This window comes from Symphalangus syndactylus, chromosome 7, assembly GCF_028878055.3.
Source record: "Symphalangus syndactylus isolate Jambi chromosome 7, NHGRI_mSymSyn1-v2.1_pri, whole genome shotgun sequence".
Lineage (NCBI taxonomy): Eukaryota > Metazoa > Chordata > Mammalia > Primates > Hylobatidae > Symphalangus > Symphalangus syndactylus.
Window position 1 is genome coordinate 101069769 of NC_072429.2, and position 25550 is coordinate 101095318.

The 25550-nt window shown below is 37.2% G+C and overlaps 1 protein-coding gene across 7 annotated transcripts in view; it reads right to left on the bottom strand.

The window, feature by feature from the left end:
- Positions 1–25550, bottom strand: part of UBR5 (ubiquitin protein ligase E3 component n-recognin 5) — a 149699-nt gene that overhangs the window by 56257 nt on the left and 67892 nt on the right. For all 7 annotated transcript variants that reach the window (XM_055286944.2, XM_055286943.2, XM_055286942.2 and 4 more), the window contains exons 10-20: positions 12777–12893; positions 12584–12694; positions 11242–11396; positions 10037–10154; positions 6811–6995; positions 4411–4520; positions 3470–3582; positions 2001–2144; positions 1793–1904; positions 1394–1548; positions 957–1154 (exon numbers count right to left, since the gene is read on the bottom strand). In XM_055286944.2, coding sequence (XP_055142919.1) covers positions 957–1154; positions 1394–1548; positions 1793–1904; positions 2001–2144; positions 3470–3582; positions 4411–4520; positions 6811–6995; positions 10037–10154; positions 11242–11396; positions 12584–12694; positions 12777–12893 — 1518 coding nt within the window. The remainder of the gene's footprint in view (positions 1–956; positions 1155–1393; positions 1549–1792; positions 1905–2000; positions 2145–3469; positions 3583–4410; positions 4521–6810; positions 6996–10036; positions 10155–11241; positions 11397–12583; positions 12695–12776; positions 12894–25550) is intronic.

Genomic DNA, 25550 nt, shown 5'->3' on the forward strand with positions numbered 1-25550 from the left:
AATGTTTTTGTTTGTTTGTTTGTTTTGAGATGGAGTCATGCTCTGTTGCCCGGGCTGGAGTTCAGTGGCGCGATCTTGGCTCACTGCAACCTCCGCCTCTGGGGTTCAAGTGATTCTTGTGCCTCAGCCTCCTGAGTAGCTGGGATTACAGGTGTGCGCCACCATGCTGGGCTAATTTTTGTATTTTCAGTAGAGACAGGGTTTCACCATGTTGGCCAGGCTGGCTTCAAACTCCTGACCTCAAGTGATCCACCCCTCTCTGCCTCCCAAAGTACTGGGATTACAGGCGTGAGCCACCACGCCCAGCCTACATTAACCTTTTTATCTGATCGCTAAACTTCTGATATCAACTGCTCTCTAAACACCCACTAGCCACTGCTGATCTTTTTTAAAAAATCAAAAGCATGTCATTCACTGGCTTATAATCCTCCTCCTCCTCCTCGCTTTCAGGCTAAAGTTTAGGTAACGTTAGGTGAGCACACTAACACCCTAGTGCCTCTCTCCAGCCTTTTCAGTTGCTACTCACTGACCCACAGGATCCCTACCAGAATTCTGGTCATATCAAAAAAAAGTACTTTCTCCCAACTTATTAATAAGATTCACAAAGGTTGCTCTTGGTGCCTGGAATAATACCTCCCAACTCCATCCCTGTGTCTAAGGGATGCCTATCTGATCTGTCCAGGTATCGCTTCTTAAAGAAGTCTTTGGTACAGTCACAGTATGATTTATATCTCTCCCCTTTGTGCTCCTACAACATTGTGCACGCCTTGCTCAAACACTTAAATTACACGATAATCACTGATGTACTTGTCTATGTTGTTTTAATAGACTATTAGCTCTTTTAGGGAAGAAAGGGGCAATGAATGATCTATTTAAGATTGTTGCAAGACCTATTCAAGACTATTTAGTGGTGTTTTGTGAATTAAAATGCCCAGTAGTTTCAATACTCAAATTACCTCTACAGCCATGATGATAACAGCAGCTTTCTTTTTGATTGTTGAATTGGCAGGAAGATTTATTAAAGAATGCACACCCATTCCAAGACTACTAATAGGTGGAAGATCCAGCCAATCAGGATCCCTTATTCCTCCCATGCAATCTTTGGCCATTGGGTAGATAGTACCATTTCCATCTCGAAGAATAATGGGAGATTCCTATAATAATGGGAAAACGGTAAAGTTTGACTCCTAATCAAAAAATGTATCTGATTTTTATGACAGGCATATTTGTTTCCAAATTAGATTTTAGTAATAAGAAACCTAGTATTCAAATGTGCTAAATATTCTAAGTTTTTGAATAATTTATTAACAAGCTAACCAGAGCCAGACCCCCTAAATTCACAAAAATGCCATTGTTGTCCTATCACTTTTCAAAAGCAAAAATGAGCCTCTACCTGTCCAGCAGTGAAAATGGCTACATTCCTCTCATTCTGACCAAGGAAAGCAATGCTGCTTGTAGGAAAATTATTTTCCTGTTCTGCTTTTCCTGTAGCAAGATCAAAGATACAGTATCGTACCCAATTTCCAGTCTTCAGAACAGCATGAACACCTTCAGAAGTACATAAATGAGAAGAAAAATTGTTTTACATCTTATCTCTAATAAACATCTACAATATTTTAACTTCTCTGGCCACACTTGTAAGTCAATTCAAACAGATATATGCCATTCCATAATGTTACAGATAGGGAACAAAAAAATGCCAATGTCCTGAATTATTTTATCATATTCCCATTTCCTGAACAAGTATTAATGGAATATAGGATATGCCAGCTGAAGAAGTTTCAAAATTTACCTTTGGAATCTACATTCACTGCTAATATTTCTGTTTTTTCAGGTATACAAAGCTTTTTAGGAGTCCTTTGGAAACAGTCGGGAACCTTCGGTGTTCCACCAGTTTTGACAACCTGCATGACACAAAAGGAATTTTGCTTTGAAACTCCATAATAAACTCAAGGAGTCAGTTCCAATATTCACTTGCTGAATGACTTCTTTACACTTACCTGCAATTCATCAATTCTAAGTAACCTACAATCCTGCAGGAGAGAAGAAGGGTCAGCATCTGGACCAGAGCTGTTCTGACAGTTTGTATTACTGGAGGTTCCTGGAAATTTTACAGCAACATAGGCACCATCCACTTTTAGCACCTGGAAGTATGGGCAAATTCAATAAACATTAACAATAGCTTATATAAAATCAACATACAAATTCTATTCACTGAACTAATTTAATATTAAAGGAATCCAATTCTTTGTATGTTTCTTCAATGATCACCAAGTTATAAAATTAACCTAGATAGACTCTGAGGTTTGCTATTGACATCTATATTCAAGGCTCATTTGCTAAAGAAAACTGACCCACACAGCCAGTGATTACAGTCAGTGAATGTTTTCAGCAATCAACTGAAAAACTTAAGTATACAGCCCATGAAATCCTCCCAACTCCTCTCTTAATTACATTAAAGCAGCTTTCGGTCTCAGAACTTTCTTGAAAATGGCAACGTTCTATATTGGCAGTGTCCAATATGGCAGCCATTAGCCGTAAGTGGCTACTGACCACTTGAAATGAAGCTAATGTGACTAAGGCACTGACTTTTTAAAGTTATTTGATTTCAACAAATTTAAATAGCCACATATACAGCTAGTGGTACAATACAGTCAACACAGGGATAGGGTCAGCAATGCACAGAAAGACAAGCACAGAATTTGAAACCAGGACAAATTTGGGTCCCACTTCTGCTACTTGATGCTTTTTATTTTAAGCCAGTATCTTATTCTTAGAAGAAAACACCTACGCATGAAACTACAGGTCTATTTTGGAATCAAATGAAACGGTATATGAGAAAGACCTTTGTGAGCTGCAGAAACTGGTATATCTGCTCTTTCCTTTAAGTATAAATGAAAGACTATCATGTTTCAGAAACTACTGAGTAATCATGAAAACCTTTACTTTACAGACATTCTACAACTGCAAGTGCATTTTAAATATGCATCAGTAGAAGAGTGAAATTAATGGCATTCAAACTGACAGTTTCTTAGAAGGCAAAACAGAAGAGAGGAGAAAAAGTGGAAGGTGACTTGTAGTAAGATTTTTCAGTACTCTGAAAGAATTTTAAATGTCATGGAAGATGATCTCAATTAGAACTGTCTACGAGATCCAACAAATGGGCTGTACCAAAAAGTAATATATCTCTATACAACTTTTCTACAAAACTAAAACTATTCCCAAATAATAGTTTTTTTTAAAAAGCAACATATCATCACAAATGCTCAAGGAGAGGCATAATCTCTTCATCTGCCAGGGACTGAGAAGACAGATCTGCATCAGACACAGGGGTGCAACTAAAGATACCACTGAAGATGATAAATAAAACAGCCCTGAAGAAAGGAGTCAGATATCAACCACAAATCCCTGGATAACCAATATCATTATAATTCTGTTAGTAATTAAGTTTTAGATATTTTGAACAAACCTTGCCAACAGGAACATTCTTGACATCTTCCACAAAAACCACTTCCCGAAGAGACCACTGCTCTTCATTCACCTTTTCCTCTTCTTTTGGTGCAGGGGTTGACCGTCGTCGTTCTTAGACAACAACAAAATGGTAAGTACCAAAAAGAAAATGTAAAAGAGACTTTATAGATTTCATCTAAATTTATAAGAAAGACTATCTTTAAAGGGATACATAAGTGAAGTTTCTCAACAATTTCCTAAGCTACTGCTGCTTTATGAATTGGGAGTTTTCTGATCAATCTGTACTTTAAATAAATTCACAGTGAAGAACAACTGTAACCATTAATGTTTAATTGTATTAACACCAGCATAAACAAGTACAAAGAAATAGACTAAAATGTATTTTGTACTCCCAAAACTAGGGTTATCTAACCAAAGTTTAAAAAGGAAGATCTGCCGGATAGTTTTAAGAAAACTATCACATAACTATTAAAGTCTAACTTTTAATTTCCTAAAATTGCAAAGCAATTAACACCATAAAATTTATTTTAAGTAATTTTTGAAAAAATTCTATCCATGGTGTGGTAGTAAGTCTAGGTTTATAAATTTACAAATTTGGAGCAAAAGTTGTGACCAAGACATAACCAATTTACAATAATAAGAGTCTCGACAAAAGTGAGTAGATAGACTAGCTAGTGGCAATTATTTCCTTCTATTACTATAATGAATTTCACATATCTTTTTAAAACTCTAATTCTGAAAAACAACAGAAATAGTCAACACTGTAAATATCATCTTTCTATTCAAAGAAAGCTATGCAAAAAAAAAAAAGTAATAGAGATATAAATTATATAAAAAGATGTAAAAAATGATATGAGTTGCCTTAAATCAGAAACAAACTAAACACAGCTGTCTGCATGAGACCTATTTTGACAAATGCATACAACAAATAAAACTTACTGTATGGCATTGATGCACTGCTGGCAATTGAGGAAGCATCACTACACGTGGATGCTGGAGATGGTGGAGGACCCATTTCTGTTTTCACTGGCTCCTGCTTACTTTCAGGCCTAAGATAAGAAATAAGATTCTCCTTATAATTAGATAAATGAAATAATGGAAACTAGTATTTTTTTAAAGACAAGTATTTTCTTATAAGAGAATGAATATTAAAAACATTTTTATTAAACTGTGTATATTAATTTTTTTATTGTATATTTTTAAGACTCAAGAATAAAAGGTATACAATGCGTGCTTTCAAATAGTGGTTTAATATGGGAAGGAAAAATATAAAAGCTATCAACAACTTGAGACAATGATTCAGATAAACTTTATCTAGAAATAACAACGAAATTTACACTTAATTTATCAACACAGCTTTATCAAAGCCTCTTGAGCAAACAAGTTTCACACTGCAACAGTGCTAAGATTTGGATATGGCAATTTAACTGAAAAAAAAAAAGGTAAAGGCAAGTAAGTAATAAGCCCATTAGACCATTAATTTCTTAGAGTTCCAAGAAGAAACTCTACTCACAATGGTTTATAAAAATTTATTCTTAAACCATCTGGTGACAGGATTTAAAAACTAGCCCTCTTTAATGAGTTACTTAATACTCTGTTTAAGAAAATAACTACAGCAACTAAACAGCATTCTACAGATGGTGCAAACATAAATATTTTTATACATTAAAGGGCAGAAATCAGTCTTTAATCAGAAAAGTCACTGATTATTCACAAATTTGTTATTTATATACCTATTATAAACTGGACCATCATCTTAATCCTCTTGTCTCCTATTACTCTCATCAGAAATTTCACCTGAGTTTAGAAATAATCTAAAAGAAAACCGGTATTATTTTCACCGGGATCTTAACATGAGTGACCTCAATAAGCACACAGCGAATACTCCTGGCTGCTCCACAAATGCTGTGATGGTGGGGGGAAGCCAATACTGACTAATCACTAGCATACCTTTAAAGTGAATGCATTTCGATGACTGGCAAACGAGGGTACTACTGACATGAAAAAGACTATGTTCTTAACATTTAATTTCACTTAGCTCTTTTGCTAATATTTGAAATGGCTGATTTCAAGGAAGATCTTGAAAAAATTCATTAAGTTACAGGCTTTAAATAGCATATTCTATTCTAATCTTGTTTGTATTTGTACACATCAAAATTATTTCAAATGTTCTTTACAAAGTTCATAAGACAATGAAAATGTTTTATTACTTTTATTTTTAGTGCAAAATCCAATGTAATTGGAAGAAAAGTCTATAAATCTTTTTTAAAAAACCAAGACAGAGAAAGAACACGAAAACTAAAAGCAAAACCTTAATTAGGTATAAAGTGCAATAGCTTTGGTTTGTTAAAAATTACATTTAACTTAACAGTAATCACTGTTTCTACATTTAAGTTTGCACTTTTAACATTGAGAGGAATGACAGCAGTAAAGTTAGTAAATTTATAATCATAACATCTGAGTATAAATGGGAAGTAAACTAAAAAATTTTGGAACCTTAAAAATCTGTATGTACAGTAAAATCCCTATTATTTTTCAATGCCTGAAAACATTTAGAAAAAAAGAAAATACATTGATGTGTTAAATGTTATTTCTAGAATGTGATATTACTACTCTCCCACATATCTATACTGGTCACCTATTTTTATAAGATTAAGAAAAAATGTTATTTAACAATTTTACTAAAGTTTTAAAGTTCATGTACCAAACAACCAAATTACAGTAGAAATGATTATTTTTAAAGATAAGTAGATGTTTCTAAAAGCATAGGTGTTAAGATCTCTGTACCACGCTCCAAACAGTAAGTCAGCCCCAGAAGGTGGGGCTATACAAAATTCAGTGGTGTTTCTATTCACAAATACCTTCAACCCAAAAAACGTTCACAAATTCTTTACAGATATTTCCCTCTTGAGTACATTAACCTGTAAAAACCTTTCAATAATCAAGATGTAGGGCAGGAAGTTAGGTAGAAATTAAGATGATTACACAAGGAGAGAGCATGTCGGCTTAATAGTAAGGCTTAAACATATTATTACTGCCACAAAAGACCTGCAAAGGACACAATCTAATAACAAAACAAGGGCATCAAAAGAGAACACTACACTGTCATCTGGCCATCAAAATCAACTGTTAATATATAAATATTAGCCAAGTTACAAACAGTAAAATTTAGCAATTCCTTTCAAATTTCCTGGGAACCTTAACAAGACCCTATCATGTTAGGAGTTTACAACTTCACTACACACCTGTAAGTCTTCCTTGATTATTCCCATTCATATGCAGAGCAGAGCAAACAAGGAACTGGTATAAAAGCATGATTCGTTAAGGTATAGTACTTACTTAGCTTCAGTAGTTTTGCTAGCTTTTTCCATGTTTTTCAAGCTTTCAGGAGATCTAAGTTGAAATCTACAGCTGTCATTCATATTCCAAACTGACTCCATTAAGACACCAACTTTAGGAATCCCAGCACTAATTGAAAATGCAACTGCTCCAGCATGATAAAGAGGATTATTTCTCAAGCATACCTAGCAAACAAAAGAAAACCACCATCAAGATGACATAACTTTACAAATATATGTAATATTTATTTCAAATGGATGAAATACAATATATGAAAGTGCTGGGCTTCCTAGGTTTCCCAGTATAATCTTACCCAATCAATAAGGCTGAAAAAGCATCACCTTAAAGGTCTTCATTAAGAAAATTTGTTTCTAGGCTGGGCGTGGTGGCTCACGCCTGTAATCCCAGCACTTTGGGAGGCCGAGGCAGGTGGATCATGAGTCAGGAGTTCAAGACCAGCCTGGCCAACATGGTGAAACCCCCGTCTCTATTAAAAATACAAAAATTAGCTGGGCGTGGTGGCATGCACCTGTTATCCCAGCTACTTGGGAGGCTGAGGCAGAGAATTGCTTAAATCCGGGAGGCAGAGGTTGCAGTGAGCCGAGATCATGCCACTGCACTCCAGCCTGGGCAAAAGGGTGAGACTCCATCTCAAAAAAAAGAAAAAGAAAACAAAGGAAAAGAAAATTTGTTTCTAGTATTAAGGAAAAGGAATAATTTCAACATGTTTGCTAAAAATTTAGCATTAACTTTAAATTTTCATGCAGCAAATATCCCAACCATTCTGCTACAAACAAAACGAAAGGAGCAGAAACAGCAGAGAAGAAACTAAAAGGCATTATAATTTAAAAAGTAAAATGTGAAAAAAACAATTACACTTCTTGTCTGTTTCCTACAATCTGAAATAACTTTTTCCCTTAACTCATGATAGGCTCTGTAACTTTATCTCTATAGATGTTTCTTTCTCCTAGAAGACTACTGTTTCCTGCTAGCCAGAAAGTTCCATGAATAATTTTTCTTTTAAATTAAAAAAGAATATGTAGACATTAGTGTCAGAAGTTTGAGTGCAGGAGTAAATAACTTACAGAGAGAAAAAAAAACAAACTCTGTCAGGGACTAAGCTCAGGTCATGCTCCGAAAACCAATGGCTTTCAAGACAGCACTGTTAAACAAACCAACAATATCTCCATCTTAGATAGGAACATTTTTTCTGGAGATACCTTTTATTTCTCCAATATCCCAATCTTACTATGTGATAGATGATCAGAGGTACATACGAAGATCATAATTTTTTGTGGCTTATAATTAAATGTAATAAACAAAGGAAGATGGTGGTACATTTGAAAAGTGTAGGAACTGGAAACATTGGCTTAGAGGTACAGTTCTACCAAAGGACAGTTGTGTATCATTAACTATAACTCCATGGCATAAAATGAATAGTTCTTAAGATGACCTATAAATACAGATGCAGCTGAATAAGTGACCAACAGTTCTTTTTGATGTTAAGACATGAATATTTTCCTTGTTCTGCAGCTGTAATTGCCCTCAGCCTCCAGTATTCGACAGGTTTAAAACACAACCTTGGTTATATACCAAGGTATTTTCATATGCTATCTTTCAGCAATTTAGTGTCAAGCTTTTTTATTTAAAGCTTTTCTCCAGTATTTTTTCTGCTCTCCCTGTCTACAGTAATGCCATCCCACCTGCTGATATGGCAGCTGCTGCAACATCCTGCTAGTACATGACTGCAATTGAAAAAGAATGTCCAGGACATCAGAAATCAGTATTTAAATAGGCAAAGAAGAGATCCTACAAAGGAGGGAAGGAGGGGCAAAGAGAGGAGCAGGGGGAAAAAGAGCATACCCAGTCCAAAGAAACTAATATAAATAATGAAGGCCGATCAATAATGTTCAAAATAGTGGGTAAACGCTGAAAATTTTCTGGTTCGAAGGCCAATAGGCAGAAGAACATGAGTAAGACCAAGAAAAAAGATGTCATGAAGAAAAAGAATAGGTACATTTTACTACCTTGTAATGAGAAAAAAAAATCTGCATTTAAAGTGCTAGATGAAGAAATTAACACCACATTCTATAATAAAAAACTACCATTTTGTCTAAGTTTTAAGGATTAAGTTTTTAAACATTCATAACAGCATTTGCTGTAATGAATATAAGCATTAAGTTTTACCCAGAAGATAAACCTCAACCAGAATATAATAAATTAGAAGTTCTCAGACTCATTTGATCTCAAGACCTTTTTCCTTTTTTCACTATTAAGTATTACTGCATATCCCAAAAACCTTATGTTTGTATGGGTCATATCTAGTTTTAATAATTAGTAAATTAAAACTGAGTAAATCCAGTGTATCAGTAATTGAAATTGAGAAAGTTTTAAATATTTAACAGTAATAAAACCCCACATTCACATAAACAATTTTTATGGAAAACAGATTTTCAAAAAAAATAGCAGTGAGAAAAGTAACATTGTTTACATTTTGGCAAATCTCTTAATGTCAGACTTAATAAAAGACAGCTGTATTCTCACGTCTGCTTCTGCATTCAATCTGTTGATACCTTCTTCTGACAAAGCTAATTCAGCTAACAGGAAGCTAATAGGAAGCTAATTCAGCCTGACACAAATATGTAATAGAAAAATGAAGGAAATTTTTGACTCCCTGAAAGGGTTGAGGAGAAGGCAGCGGTCTCTGGACCACACTTAGAGAACCACTGAGATATTAAGAATATCAGCTTTCAGAAAATAGTACCTGTAGAAGCCTAAAACCATCTCAGAGTCAAAAACTAGAAAGTAGTAGAAATGGGGATTTGACAAAACCCCCTGCCTCATGCTGACAACATCCTCATAGAGCAGTATCTTTCAAACGGTTTAGTCATAAGAATCACCCGGGATGTTTGTTAAAACACAATGATGCCTGGCCCTACCACCAAACAAACTTCAACATTTCAGGTAAGGGGTTTCAGACTCTGCATTTTAAAAGTAGCAAGTGATTCTTAAAACCAGGGAACCTTGCCCCATAGGGAAACCTACTGATACTGAACCACAATCTATACAGTATTACTCTACTAAATGAAGGAAGAATGACATGACACATACACGTTACTGGAAACCGATTCTTCAAATGATGCTCATCTGTAAAACTGCTTAAAGGGAAGAAAGTGATTCTGAAGAGAAACAAGGTCCCTTAAGACAGGCTAAATTCATCACTTACCTGCGTACCAACAGTGATGTTTGGCATTGAAGAAATACCAGCACTGGATTTAGGCTTTTTATTTTTTGCTCTAGCTTTCTCTAACATTTTCTTCCTTTGACTAAAAGGAACTACACCCCTGAAAACAAAAAACATACATTGGTCAAATAAGCAATAAAACAGCCCACTACATAAATCTGAAATTACACATATTATCAGTCAAGCATTTCTGGCATTTCTCTAGTATTTTCGCCTCAGAAAACTATTAATGTGTACAATTTCATCTTAATTATAATTTGTGCATTAGATTAATAACTGGATCTACTTTTATTAAACCTTTATAATTAAATTTTATGGGAAATTCATCAATTTTTTTTTTTTTTTTTTTTTTTTTTGAGACAGGGCCTTTCTCTGCTGCCCAGGCTAGAGTGCAGGTGGCTGATCTCAGCTCACTGCACTCTCTACCTCCTGGGCTCAAGAGATCCTCCTATTTCAGCCTCCCAAGTAGCTGAGACTACAAGGCATCCACCACCACACCCAGTTATTTTGTATTTTTTGTAGAGACTAGGTCTCACTGTATTGCCCAGGCTGGTCTCGAACTCCCAGGCTCAAGCAATCCTCTGGCCTTGGCCTCCGAAAGTGCTGGGATTACACGTGTAAGCCACTGTGCCTGGGCCTAATTGACATATTTTCTTCTAAATAATTATACTTCATTAGGAAACTCCCCTATATATTGTTTCCAAAATGCAAATTTGCTGTTAACTCCTTAAAACACAACAAAGAAAAAATGTAAGGTCACCTTCTAACAGTAAAGCTATAATTAAATAAGGTAGAGAATATTCATACAATGAAATGAAAAAAATACTCTATAATCTATACTTTCAATTATGTAAAAGCAAAGTACATGTTTATGTAGAGGAAAAAAAGATTTAAAATACCCCCAAATGTTAACTGTAGTTATCTCTGGGTTGCAGGATTCTAAATGACTTTTGTTTCTACTTTATACTTTTATAAAACTTATTAATTATATTCACTAAGTATGTACTACTTTTATAAATTTAACTGTTAAAGTTTTTTAAAATGTTACTTTGTTCCAAAGTGAAATTTCCCTTCCATAAGGCATTATCTTTTAATTGACCTTCTCATGTTGGTATTCCACTACTCAAAGCATCTCTCTATACATACACAAGCATTCACTGATAAATTCCTCCTCCCTATAGACTCACCACCAATATAAATTGTTCTCCAGCTGAGCGCAGGTGTAAAGGGCACAGCAATGTAAAGAAACTATCCGCTCTCCTTGAAGTTCAGAGTAAGTCTGAGCAGTGTGCTCTAATTTAGAAGCCACAGAACTTAAAGTTTCATCCACCCATGTAGCAACCTAAAGAATAAAATATTAGAACTTTAAATAAAATCAAGCCATCTTTTCAAAAGGATTGTGGTAAAAACTAGGGCAAGGCATTATACTTCAAAGACTGGACTTCTAAAATGTTTTGAGCTAAATGCTATAAAAATAAGTAATTCAGAGAGGTTCTTAGTAAGACTAGAAACAAATACTTTTTTCACACAAAATCAAAATGGCAGTTATTGAAATGAATGTCTAAGGCCATCTTTAAGGTCAGAAGTAAACATCTGCTCTACCAATTTTTAAAAGAATTTAGTGACTTTAGGCCAGGTGTCATGCCTGTAATCCCAGCACTTTGGGAGGCCAAGGAGGGAGAATCACTTGGGGCCAGGAGTTTGAGACTAGTGTGAGCAACACAGTGAGACTCTGCCTCTACAAAAAAGTTTTAAAAATCAGCCAGGCACAGTGGTGTGTGCCTACAGTACTAGCTACTCGGAAGGCTTGAGTTCAAGGCTGCAGTGAGCTACAACCACTGCACTTGAGCTTGGGCAATAAAGCAAGATCCTGTCTCAAAAAAACAATTTAGTGACCTTAAAGCCAAACCGATAATTTGAGACATAATATCCATACTTTCTCAATCTGTATTTTCTAGCTTCTCAACATCTTTTCTTAGTAATTTTCTTGAATATTTTTGCCTTTCCTTAAACCAGAAAGCTTTTTTTTTTTTTTTTTTTTTTTGAGACAGAGTCTCACACTGTCGCCTGGGCTGGAGTGCAGTGGTATGATCTCAGCTCACTGTAACCTCCACCTCCCAGGTTCAAGCAATTCTCCTGCCTCAGCCTCCTGAGGAGCTGGGATTACAGGCGCCTGCCACCACACCCAGCTAATTTTTTGTATTTTTAGTAGAGATGGGGTTTTGTATTTTTAGTAGAGATGGGTTGGCTAGGCTGGTCTCAACACCTGACCTCATGATCCACCCACCTCAGCCTCCCAAAGTGCTGGGATTATGGGCATGAGCCACCAGTCCCAGCCCCAGAAAGCTATTTTTTAAAGTTACAGTATAAACTAGCCAACAAAAATATACATTAGATTTCTAAGGCTTGAGACACTTTGTATTTATGTTAACATAGATCGAAAATGAAAAGATGGAAAAGGAGCAAAAAAAGAAAAAAGAAAACAAGAATTAAAGCATGAAATGTTAATCAATGCAAAGTGTTTCATACCTTGTTATTTTCTGTAGCTACAGTTGCTCTTATGCTATTTGCAGACAGGAGGACTATCTTTTCATTGGTTAACCCCAAAAATGTTGCTCGTGGATGATGTAATGAAGGATTCTTTGAAAGCATAAAAAAAAATTACTATTTTATATGTTGATATGTAGAGCTATTCAATGCAAGATTTCATAAAATAAAATACCTGGGCATTTCTGTAAGGCTCAGATTCACTCCATTTCCACTGATAAAGTTCTCCTTTACTGCTGACAGCCAAAAGTTCAGAATATAGAGCCCCAATACAGATGAATTTTGTTCCATCCTATAAAGTAAAATACAATACTATAAATATAAAAATTGCCAAATCTACTGATTTGAACACTGTCACTTTAATCACTTCATCAGATCTAGATTAATTATGTAAACACATAAACCACAACTATACGAAGTCTTTAGCATAGCCTACAAGGTATCCAATTAAGGTGGCTCTGGCTCCCTCCATTAACTCACTCACCTCCATTCATACTGGCCTTCTTCCTGTCACAGTGGCCTTCTTCCTATCCTTGGACCACTGTCCTTGCTGTTCCCTCTGTCTGTGTTACTCTTTCTCAGGTGACACTCCCTCAAGAGACTGTCTCTGATGACACTACGTACAGAACCACCACTCTCACATTAGTTCCTTACACTGCTTTCTTTTTAATCCACAGCACTTCACAACTTGACACATTTATTTGTTTATACACTATCTCACTCAAGTATAACCTGTCTTATTCACCACTGTAACTTAAGAACTTAGCGTACAAGTAGGTGCTCAATCAATGTGCTGAACGAGTGAAGGGAAAAAAAGAAAAACAGAATAAGGAGCTGAAACAGAGAAAAACGATGTCAAATCAAGATTCTTTCCCTGTAAGCTCTTTCAAGCTATGGAAACAAGTGCCCATATTTAAGGTAATAATTTATTCACTTTTATGCTGACATACATGCAATGATTTGGAATGCAATTAAATTATAAAAAGCTTGGCTAACAAATGTAAATAAATAATTTTCTTTAACATAAAACCAATGATCAGAGCCACAAAGCTACCTAGAAATCTCACTGCAAAAATTGCCAATAACAGATTTTAGGTTGCAAAAATGCTATTGGTCTATACACAGTACTTCTCCATTTTCTTTGGGATTCTGGCTCCAGGGTATGATAAACAAATGTTGTCTTTCTGGTTTTCTGCCAAAATTCAGTTTTATTTGGTCAGATGGTAACGTTATAGTGCTCAGCTAAAACTTGTAAAGTCTACAAGATTTATTAATATAACACAATAACAACAGGTTATGCCTCAGTGTTGTACAGAAATAATACTAATTTTAATCTTCTATTTTACCTGTACCAGTCAACCCTATTTTCAAGTCACTTTTATTGGGGGATGGAAAAGAGACCAAATTTGGAATTCTCCAAGTTAGCAATTCTTCCCTTACCTTTACCATGGATGTCTACAAACCATTACTGACTTTCTCCATAGAAGGTGCATCAAATTTTACCTTTCTACTTCATATGCTCTTCTCAATCCTATGGTTAAGAATTAACTATAATGGAATCAGACTAAGTGAGTCCCAAACCTAGATCCAACACTTACTAAGTATGTGACTTCAGGTAAACTATACAATTTCTCTGAAACCATTTCTTCATTTCTAAAATGGGTATTAAGGTAATGCAAATCATGGTAAGGGAGAGGGGAGGGCAGGGTAAAAACCAAACGGAGTAACATATATAGTTGACCCTTGAACAATATGGGTTTGAACTGTTAGGGTCTGCTTATAGTTCTCTTCAGCCTCTGCCATCCTTGAGACAGCAAAAGCAACTCCTCCTCTTCTAATTCTTCCTTCCCCTCCTCAGCCTATTCAACATGAAGATAATGAGAATAAAGACCTTAATGGTAATCCACTTCCACTTAATGAATACTAAATATATGTTCCTTTCCTTATGGTTTTCTTAATAACATTTTCTTCTCTAATTTACTTTATTGTATAAATACAGTATATACTACATATAACAAACACAATATGTGTTAATCAACTTTATTTTGTTGCTAAGGTTCCCAGTCAACAGGAGGCTATAATAAGTTTTGGGGGAGTCAAAGTTATGTGGATTTTCAACTGCATGAGGAGTGGGTGCTCCTAACCCCTTCATAGTTCAAGGGTCAGCTGGATAAAGTACACAGCACAGAGCCCAGTGCAAAAAGCACGCAATCAAATTCAACTATGACTAATCTCCTCCCCTGACTTCATCTCTGACTCACTCAGAAAATGATAGCTCTCAGGCAGGGGCTTCCTCAATATTCCTAGCTCTAGATTTGCTTAATGAAAGCACCATTCTCACCTCCTCCCTTCTCCCCATCTCAGAGAAAGAGGGGTTTTCCTCCCCCCCATTTAAAGATAACCCACAGACACATTGGATGCAACTCCTTCCCATATCCCCCAACAACCATCCAAACAAATCTCTCCTTCAGTCCCAACATGGTAAAGTGAATTACTGCCTGGCATATGTTTCACCTTACCAGTTTTGAGTGACGGATACGACATTTTTTCCAACTGCCAAATCAATCCATCTTCTCTTTAAACTCTTCAAATGATTTGCCTCTGTTCATTATCTGTTCTGGAACCCCATCCTTCTCTCCCTAATTCACAGGTCACCATTCTCTACTGGTCTTCCACCTACCCTCCATCTCCCTGGCACTACCATGCATGGTCTTCCCTCTATCTCCCTGGTACTACCATGCACTCCCTGCCACTGATTCTTTCTCCCTGTATTCAAATTGTGCTTCACCTTCAGCCTCAGTAACTGCATCTACCAGAGCATCATGCTTTTAAATGTGTAAATCTCGTATCTCCAGACTTACCTACAGCTGTCTTAAAAAGCACAATGACATCCCTAAAATGAATCCGCCATCTCCTGCAAAGCTGTGCCTTCCCTGTAGTTCCTATCTCTATGAATGACATCACCACCCACCCGGTAATGGGAGACATGACAATAGAATTGACTGACAAGAGAAAAGGAAGAGATGAGGAGTGCTGCCAGGTTCCCATGTCTACACTGATCTCAAATTCCTCTCAGATTCGTCTTTTTCTCTCTCCCCATACCCCTGCTTTGGTTGAGATCCTCACAATTTCCTTGAACAACTGTAGCATTCTCATAAGCGACTTTCGATTTTTCCTGTTTCTTTCTCCCATCACGCCAGTAATGTTCACCTCCTTAAAACTAATCAAATACAACAAAACAAAACCCCACCAATCACATCAAGTCACTTCTCTAAGGACTCTGTTGACTTCTTAATTGCTGCAAAACAATATCCTAACTTCTTGCGTGGCAAACTGTCTAGTCATCTCCATCCCACCTCTTCTCCTACTCCCCACCACAAAGCAGCAATTCTGAATTTTTCATTGTTCCTCAAACACATCATGACATTTCGTGACTCTGGGCCCATGCCCAGATACGTTTGGAATACCTTTGTGTCTTGGTCAATGCCCACCTCACCTTAAAAATGCTGCTTAAATGCCATCTCCTCTGCGATGCCTTTGCCAGATCTCTCAGGCAGTACTGGTCATTTCCCATTCTGAACCCCTATAGCACTTTATTCATACTTTTAGCCTAGCGCTGATCACATCATGATCACATTATATTCTATGTAAATGTTTGTGTTCCCCACTGAATTCCTTGTGGAAAGGCCAGTATCATACTCACGACTATATTACCATATGCCAGCTTGGTATATGGCACAAAGGAACACACTGACCAACTGTTGAATGAACAAATTAATCTTAACCCCAGCTTCTTTGGGTAAATGCCTTACTAGAGCAGTGCAATCCTGAACAAACCATCCCAATAGCAACAGCATGGTGCATGAGGCCCTCTGGGAACAGACATGCCTTTATCTTTCAGAGATAGGGCAATGTTCCCCAGGGTGATAAGGTCTGGATGAGCCAATTAAACCCCTACAGGCCCTGAAAACCCACTATGGACAAATGAAGATGAACAGCACAACTATGAACCCACAGGAAGAGGACAAAAAAAATCACCTACTACTTCTTGCCTGCTTCAGATTTATCTGTATTAAAGAAACTTACTGGATGTGGAGAAATATAAAACAATCAAATACATACACAAGGACAGTATTTTAGCTCATTCATTTCATAAGTCATAGAAAACAATGTTTTTATTGTTTTTATGAAATACAAATTGCTGCTTCTGAGCAAGCTGACATCTGCTCAATCCAACTACAGAAAGCGGCTATGCATATTTCCTTAAAGAGCAATAGTTTGTAGCTCTATTTTTCAACAAAAAGAAGTTGAATCAGTAAATCTGCAACTGTCCAACATAAATGGGTCATAAATTTAACTAGAAATCCTTCCTCAAACGGGGAAGGAAAACTGTTAAAAATATGAGACATGAAATAGTGGCCAAAGTTTTAAAAAACACTTGGCCCAGCAACACCAACTCTATTAACTGGCCACACCTATGTTTACTAATTTATATTGTGAAAAAGTTAGCATCTCTATTCCTAAATTTTGCCCCACAAAACTTGGTTTTCACATTTTTTCTACTATGAGCAAACACTTATTTTATCATTAGGTAGCAGCTCCAACTCCTGTCACTAAATACAATGTACTGCATATCATGATTGGAATGGATGGCAACTACAAGATACACTGCAATTTGGCCAACTGTGTCCATTCACACTTCATTTCTCTCTGCCTATCCACTTTTCCATATGCTTTTTCTGCCGAGCTTCTTTTCCTTTTTATGATCATTTTTCATTTTGTTCTTACTTCATATTAAATTACATTCGTGACACATCTAGTTAATCCTGGAAGTTTCCAGATGTCAATAAAAACAAAACAAAGACCTTCCCCAGCCAACTTCCACTTTTAGAATCCTCTGCCTTCATTCTCCTCAGTGTGGGAAGCACAATGAAGGTGAAGCAATATAACCCGCAAGTCTGATCAGCTGGTTCCAACAGGGAGGTTGCTCCAAAGAGCTTAAACAAGGGGTCAAATGAAATGGATCCATTTCCTCTCAACATCATTCAAAGACAAGAGAGTAACATACAACTCTACAATATAAAGGGCTGGTGGGAATAATTCTACTTATTGTTTCCTCTAGGCTAGACAAAAACAGATCCAGAACAGTAAGGAATATTAATGTTTATAAGCAGGGAAACAGAACCTCGCTCTGTCACCCAGGCTGGAGTGCAGTAGCACAATCTTGGCTCACTGCAACCTCTGCCTCCTGGGTTCCAGCGATTCTCTCACCTCAGCCTTCCACGTAGCTGGGACTACAGGTGCACACTACCACACCTGGCTAATTTTTGTAGTAGAGACGAGGTTTCACCATGTTGGCCAGGCTGGTCTTGAACTCCTGACCTCAAGTGATCCGTCTGCCTTGGCCTCCCAAAGTGCTGGGATTGCAGGCATGAGCCACCAAGCCCCGCCAGTTAATGTTAATTAACAGTACTGAGTCGGGCGCCGTGGCTCACATAATCCCAGCACTTTGGGAGGCCAAAGCGGGTGGATCATGAGGTCAGGAGATCGACACCATCCTGGCTAACATGGTGAAACCCCGTCTCTACCAAAAATACAAAAGAATTAGCCAGGCATGGTGGTAGGTGTCTGCAGTCCCAGCCACTCGGGAGGCTGAGGCAGAAGAATGGCATGAACTTGGGAGGCAGAGCTTGCAGTGAACCGAGATCGCGCCACTGCACTCCAGCCTGGGCAACAGAGCGAAACTCTCTCTCAAAAAAAAAAATAAAAAAGGCCAGGCGCGGTGGCTCACGCTGGTAATCCCAGCACTTTGGGAGGCCGAGGCGGGCAGATCACGAGGTCAGGAGATCGAGACCACGGTGAAACTCCGTCTCTATTAAAAATACAAAAAAATTAGCCGGGCGTGGTGGCGGGCGCCTGTAGTCCCAGCTACTCAGAGAGGCTGAGGCAGGAGAATGGCGTGAACCCGGGAGGCAGAGCTTGCAGTGAGCCGAGATTGCGCCACTGCACTCCAGCCTGGGCACAGAGCAAGACTCCGTCTCAAAAAAAAAAAAAAAGTATCTGCACTCTCATATTCATTGTAGTATTGTTTATAATAGGTAATATATGGAAAAAGCTTAAGTGTCCTTCATGGACAAATGGATAAAGAAAACACACACGAAGACACAACAGAAACAAAGGAAAATTATTCAGCTTAAAAAAGGAGATCTTGCCATTTGCCAGAACATGGATAGACCCAGAGGACATTATGCTAAGTGAAATAAGCTAGACACAGGGAAAAAACATATTGTGTGATCTCACTTATATGTCAAATCTTTTTTTTTTTTTAAAGGTCATATATACAAAGGTAGAGAATAAAGCAGTGGTTACTATGGGCTGACAAGGAGTGTGGGGGTGTGAGGGAGGGAAAATGGGGTTATAGGAAACACAGCAGACATGTAGGATGCAAATCTAGAGCTGTAATGTATGTCACGAGGATTACAGTTAATAAAATGGTATCATATTATGGATTTTTGTTAAGTAGATTTTAGCTGCTCTTGTCACAAAATAGTAACTGTGAGATGATAGATGTGTTAATCTATTATAGTAACAATGTAAATATCTACATGTATCCTATAACATGTTGTAAACTTCAAATATACACAATAAAATGTATTTATTTGTTTATTTATTTAATTAGTTTTTTTGAGACAAGAGTCTTGCTCTGTCGCCCAGGCTGTAGTGCAGTGGTGTGATCTTGGCGCACTGCAACTACCGCCCCCCGAGTTCAAGTGATTCTTGTGCCTCAGCCTCCCAAGTAGCTGGGATTACAGGCATGTGCCACCATGCCTAGCTAGTTTTTGTATTTTTAGTAGAGACTGGGTTTCACCACTTTGGCCATATTGGTCTCGAACTCCTGACCTCAGGTGATCCACCCGCCTCTGCCTCCCAAAGTGCTGGGATTACAGGCGTGAGCTACCGCGCCCGGCCCAAGTGCAGATATGCATGATTTCATCTCCTCTGGGTACGTACATAATAGGGATTGCTGGGTCCTATGGTGGCTCTATCTTTAACTTCTTTAGGAACTTCCATACTGCTTTCCATAATAGCTATACCAATCTAGTTGCCAACAGCATACAAGGGTTCTCTCTTCTCTGCATCACTGCGAACATGTGCTATCTCTTGTCTTTTTGATAACAACCATCCTAATGGGTGTGAGATGGTATCTCACAGTGGTTTTAATTTGCATTTCCCTGACAATTACTGACGTTAAGCACCTTTTCAAATATCTGTTAGCCATTTTTATGTCTTCTTTGAAGAAACGTCTTATAAGGTCCTTACCTGGTTTTTAATCAGGTTATTTTTCTGCTACTGACTTCAAGTGTTCTTTATAAATTTTGAATATTAACTCCTTATGAGATGCATGGTTTGCAAATTTTTTTCACAGTCTATAGGGTGCCTTTTTATTTTGTTGATTGTTTTCTTTACTATACACAAAGGCTTTTTGTTTCACGTAGCTCCATTTACTTATTCTTGATTTTGAAGTTTGAGTTTTTGGTGTGAAATCCAAAAAAAATCACTGCCATGAGCAATGTCAAGGAGCTTTCCTTATATTTTCTTACAGTTTTTAAGGCTTCATATTTCACATTTAGGTCTTTTGTCTATTTTGAGTCGATCTTTATGTATTGTCTAAGATAGGAATCCAGTTTTACATGTGAAAATCCAGTCTTCCCAGTAACACTTATTGAAGAAACTATCTTTTCCCCACTGGTGCCCTTGTCAAAAATTAGTTAATAATATATGTTTGAATTTATTTCTGGGCTCTCTATTCTGTTCCATTGGTCTATGTTTCTGTTGTTTTTTTTTTTTTTTGAGACGGAGTCTCGCTCTGTCGCCCAGGCTGGAGTGCAGTGGCGCAATCTCGGCTCACTGCAAGCTCCGCCTCCCGGGTTCACGCCATTCTCCTGCCTCAGCCTCCCGAGTAGCTGGGACTACAGGCGCCCGCTACCATGCCCGGCTAATTTTTTGTATTTTTAGTAGAGACGGGGTTTCACCGTGTTAGCCAGGATGGTCTCGATCTCCCAACCTCGTGATCCGCCCGCCTCGGCCTCCCAAAGTGCTGGGATTACAGGCGTGAGCCACCACGCCCAGCCTATGTTTCTGTTTTTATGCCAGCACCATATGGTTTTGATCGCTTATAGCTTTGTAATACTATTTTAAACCAAGAAGTATGGTGCTTCCAATTTTCCCATTATTGCTTTCACTATTTGGGGTATTTTATGGTTCGTTACAAATTTTAGGATTGCTTTTTTATTTCTGTGAAGAATGCCACTGGAATTCTGATAGAGATTACGTATAAATCTGTACATTACTTTGAGCAGTATAAGTTTAAAAATACTAATTCTTCCCATCCACGAAGCTCCCTAGACTCAAGATATCCTCTCGCCTCAGCCTCCCAAAATGCTGAGATTATAAGCATGAGCCACAGCACCTAGCCAAGATTATTTTCTTAATTTCTTTTCCAGCTAGGCTGTTATTTGTGTATAGGAATACTACCGATTTTTGTATGTTGACCTCGTAGCCTGCAACTTTAATGAATTTATTAGTTCTAACAGGTTTTTTTGTGAAATTTTGGAAGCGGTTCTACATATAAGATCATGTCATCTGCAAATACAGATAATTGTACTTCTTCCTTTCCAATCTGGACGTCTTCTATTTCTTTTTCTTGTTTGATGTTCATTAGTGCTTCCAGTACTATGCTGAATGGAATTGGCAAGAGTAGGCATCCCTGCCTTGCATTAAATATTAGTGGAAAAGCTCTGAGTTGCTCCCTGTTGATTGTTAGCTATGGGTTTGTTCATATATGGCTTCTATTATATGGAGGAGCTTTCCTTCCACAGCTAAACTGTTAAAGAGTTTTTATCAAGAAAGAATGCTCAACTTTTTCAAATGCTTTTTCTGAGTCAATCAAGGTGTTCATGTGATTTCAGGTTTCATACTGCTAACATGATCTATCACATTGATTAATGTGTATATATAAAGTCAGCCTCATATGCCAGGAATAAATTCCACCTGGTCATGATGTGTATCTTTTTGATATGTGTTGAATTCAGTTTCCTGAATTTTTTTGGAGGATTTCTGCATCAATGTTCAAAGATATTATTAGCCTATGGTTTTCTTTTCCTCTGGCGTCTTTGTCTGGCTTAGGCCTTGTAAATGTGCTTGGTTTAGATTCTTGTTGGAAGTAGGTTGGTATAAACACATATATAATTACAATTTACATGCAGACATTCAGCAACATATTATGAAATTTCTAATCTAGAAAAAATAAATTGCAAAAATGACTGAGAAGTGAAAATGGAGCCATGTTATAGAACCACCTAATTGAAAGATTACCTCTTCTCACCAAAGTAAATGAATTATCAAAGCTATTCCAGAAATACAAAATGTAACAAGCAGTCATATAAGCCAGAAAAACAGTAAAAAATAGTAGGTGCACAGATGGTTACATGGTTCACACATGGTTACATGGAAAGGTGGATGGACAGAAGGATGGAAAGAATGGCTAGAGAAGGGTGAGTAAAGGGAGCGGGGAGAAAGGAGTCGGGGGGAGTATGGGAGGAGAGAGGAAGGAAGAGAGGGAGGGGGAGAGAAGCAAGAAAGGATGGATTTTTAGGGTGTAGGGATAGCATAGTAAGAAAGTTGATGTTTTGGGGTAAAAACCTTGAGAAATCAGTATAAACTTGGCTAGTTTGACTGTGAACATCATAACTTTGAACTTAGAGCACAGACTTAGGCGCTCCCTCCCCTTCTCATTTTGGTACATATAGGCTACCCTTAATTTCCTATTACACTAAATTATTACTATAATAAAATGTTTTCATAACTTGAATTCATTCTAGTCCAGTCAGATAAAGGGGGCATGCATGATCTGTATCTTTTTGGTCTGTGTCCAATTCACTACTAACAGAGAACCTGGCACATAAAACACAAGTGCCACATAAACATACTTGGAAATACCCAACTGGGCTCTCTCACCCTCCCATGACCTACAGGAACTACCTGTTCTCCCTTCCTGGGACAGGACCATGCTTCTCCTTGCTGTTTGCACTTTACATAAACTAACTCATTTAATTCTCATAACAAACCCATAATGTAAAAATTATTACTGTATCTATCTATATGAGAAAATCAAGGCAGAGAAAAGTTAAAGAACTTGATCAAGCTCACACAACTAGACAGTAGTAGGATTAAGATAGGAAATCCAGCAGTTTGACTTCAGAGTCCACACTCTTTGTAATCATTCTGTGCAGCCTCCTGTGATTTCCCAATGCCTCCTGTGCTATTGTGTAGGTATTACGTATGTATGTATGGAAATCTATTATGGTACTTATTCAAACAGATTAACATTATTTTTCTTCTTCCTATAAAATCTCTCACCCTAACATCTAACAAAAGGCCTAACACATGGCATATATTTAATCAAGGTTTCTAAATTAATAATGACTGAATGACCCTTACTTTTGTCTTTATGGAACTTTCAAGATGCCTATAATTTTTAATTATGCTTTTGTATTAGTTTTGACATTTAATTCAAAGAATAATTTTGGGAAATATGTGCATTTTACAGTCACCTCAAATATTTTCAGTTCAATACTATACCACAAAACCTTAAAGAAAAGAGAACATCCTATCATTAAAATAATTTCATTGGCTTACAGAAGGGTAAAACTGCCAGGCACGGTGGTTCACGCCTGTAATCTCAGCACTTTGGGAGGCCAAGGAGGGTGGATCACCTGAGGTCAGGAGTTCAAGACCAGCCTGGCCAACATGGTGAAACCCGTCTCCACTAAAAATATAAAAAATTAGCTGGACGTGGTGGCAGATGCCTGTAATCCCAGCTACTCAGGAGGCTGAGGCAGGAGAATCACTTGAACACAGGAGGCAGAGGTTGCAATGAGCCGAGATCACACCACTACACTCCAACCTGGGCAACAAGAGCGAAACTCCATCACAAAAAAAAAAAAAAAAGTAAAATTTTGAAGAACTGGTTGTTCCTCTAAATGGATGCTGGGAAAGTAGGTACTAATCCAGTTCCTTTACCAACAGAATTAACCTTGTACCCTAACAAAAGACAAAATGAAAATTACTATGGACACTAACAACCACAATTAATATTTAAGAGTATTGTATTAGGTCATTTCTGAAATTAAACTAGGATGCATATTTTGATTGCCCCCACTCCTAAAAAAGCTACTCCTTCCCATATTTAAAAAGAAACTTCATTGCTGCATCTGCCATTTATAAGCCATTTGAAATAAGCAAAGACATGAAGTTTCCTTCTCCATAAAAATGAATGGATCAGAGGCAAGCCAATTCCAAGTTTACTATTGTGTACAAAATTGAGACTATCCTTTAGCAGCCTCGTATGTCAAGAAGGTAGAAATAACACTTTCAGTCAAAATAATGCAAGTTACCAAGATTTTTTTTAAAAAGCAAACTCCAAGATTATAAAGAAAGCCACGTTTTAAGAATATTACTTTGGATGACAAATCATCGCCTGTCTCCTGCACTAAATCTCACAAGTTTCGTAAGACAGGCTCAATATCCGATCTTGTGATTAATATAGCCCCCATAAGTAGCAAGGTACTAGGCAATTAGCAGCAATGTCTGTGGCATGAAGGAGATAAAATGATAGATCCACGTTCTGCAACTGCTCTGGTTTTCCAGTGTTACCCTTAGCATGACATTCAAACTGTCTTGAGCTGGGAATTCCTAATGGACCCCTCATTAGACAAGCCCCTACTCTTGGCAGACCACTCTCATCTGGTGCTGGTACCTCCTCTCACCAATGGTAAATACCAAGTGCATCCTGACACCCTATCTCCCTGCATTCTCCACCTACCTCTCTATTCCCTATCAAGCCTTCCTCCAAAACCTTCTGCTCCTCAGGAATCACTACCCCTAACTAATTTTGAGAAACCAATATAAGTCTCACATATTACCAGTTTCTTCACATGGTATTTATCCTGTGCCCCTGTATAATACTTTGTTTTCCTAAAGTTACATAAAAACAAGGTCTTCTTTCCCTTTAATAGCTCTCTACATTCTCTTGTAGCATTCAGCAATGCAAACAAGCACCTAATAGTATTTACTGATCACTATGATAATGCTTAACAGTTTAATTAAAGGCTTAAGTTGTTTTCTTTCCCAGAATTCAAGTATGAATTTCTAGATTTCAATCATGTGCTAATAAAAAGTGTGTTTTTGATGTTGCTATTTTAAATTTGGTATTTAATGGAAAAAAGAATGTAGGTAGGATACACTTTGTTTCACATATCCCTCTTCTTCCATTCACTCAGTAGCTAAACAAACCAAGGAATAATGCACTAAAAGTCTATACAGTGCCAAGATTTCATGATGCACTTACAACTATCTCTAAAAACAAGGTATACTTAAAAACATATCTATCATATTTTTAGCCAGGCCAACAAGGGCTAGCTAAAACTAACAGAGGGTATAATGGCTAGGCTTGCTAAACTGATACTATTCAGAAATACTTTCATTAATCAAAAATAATACATGACAAACCTAGATTAATAATACGTGATGGCCCTATTAAAACATAATTCAAGAGTCCTCTTTTACTTCCTGCCAATATGAAATAGACACAACTCTAACATGATCCACACAAGAGAAATAGGAAATAGTAACTGATGTACCAAAAGAAAAGAAAAGTAAAAGCCCAATGGTTTAAATCACTCCCTACCACATGAAGTAAAAGTAGAACTTGGGACATTTCTAGTTTTAGGGAAATAAGTAAAAGAATGCAATTCAGGGAAAGTTTGGCAGTTGCCAAAGAAAACAGAATAACCTTTTGCTTCCAAAGAGACTGATTAAAATTCATGTTCCTTCTTGCATTCAAGCTTGCCACACGAGCTGAATGCAGAGGAAAATAAATGAACTACAA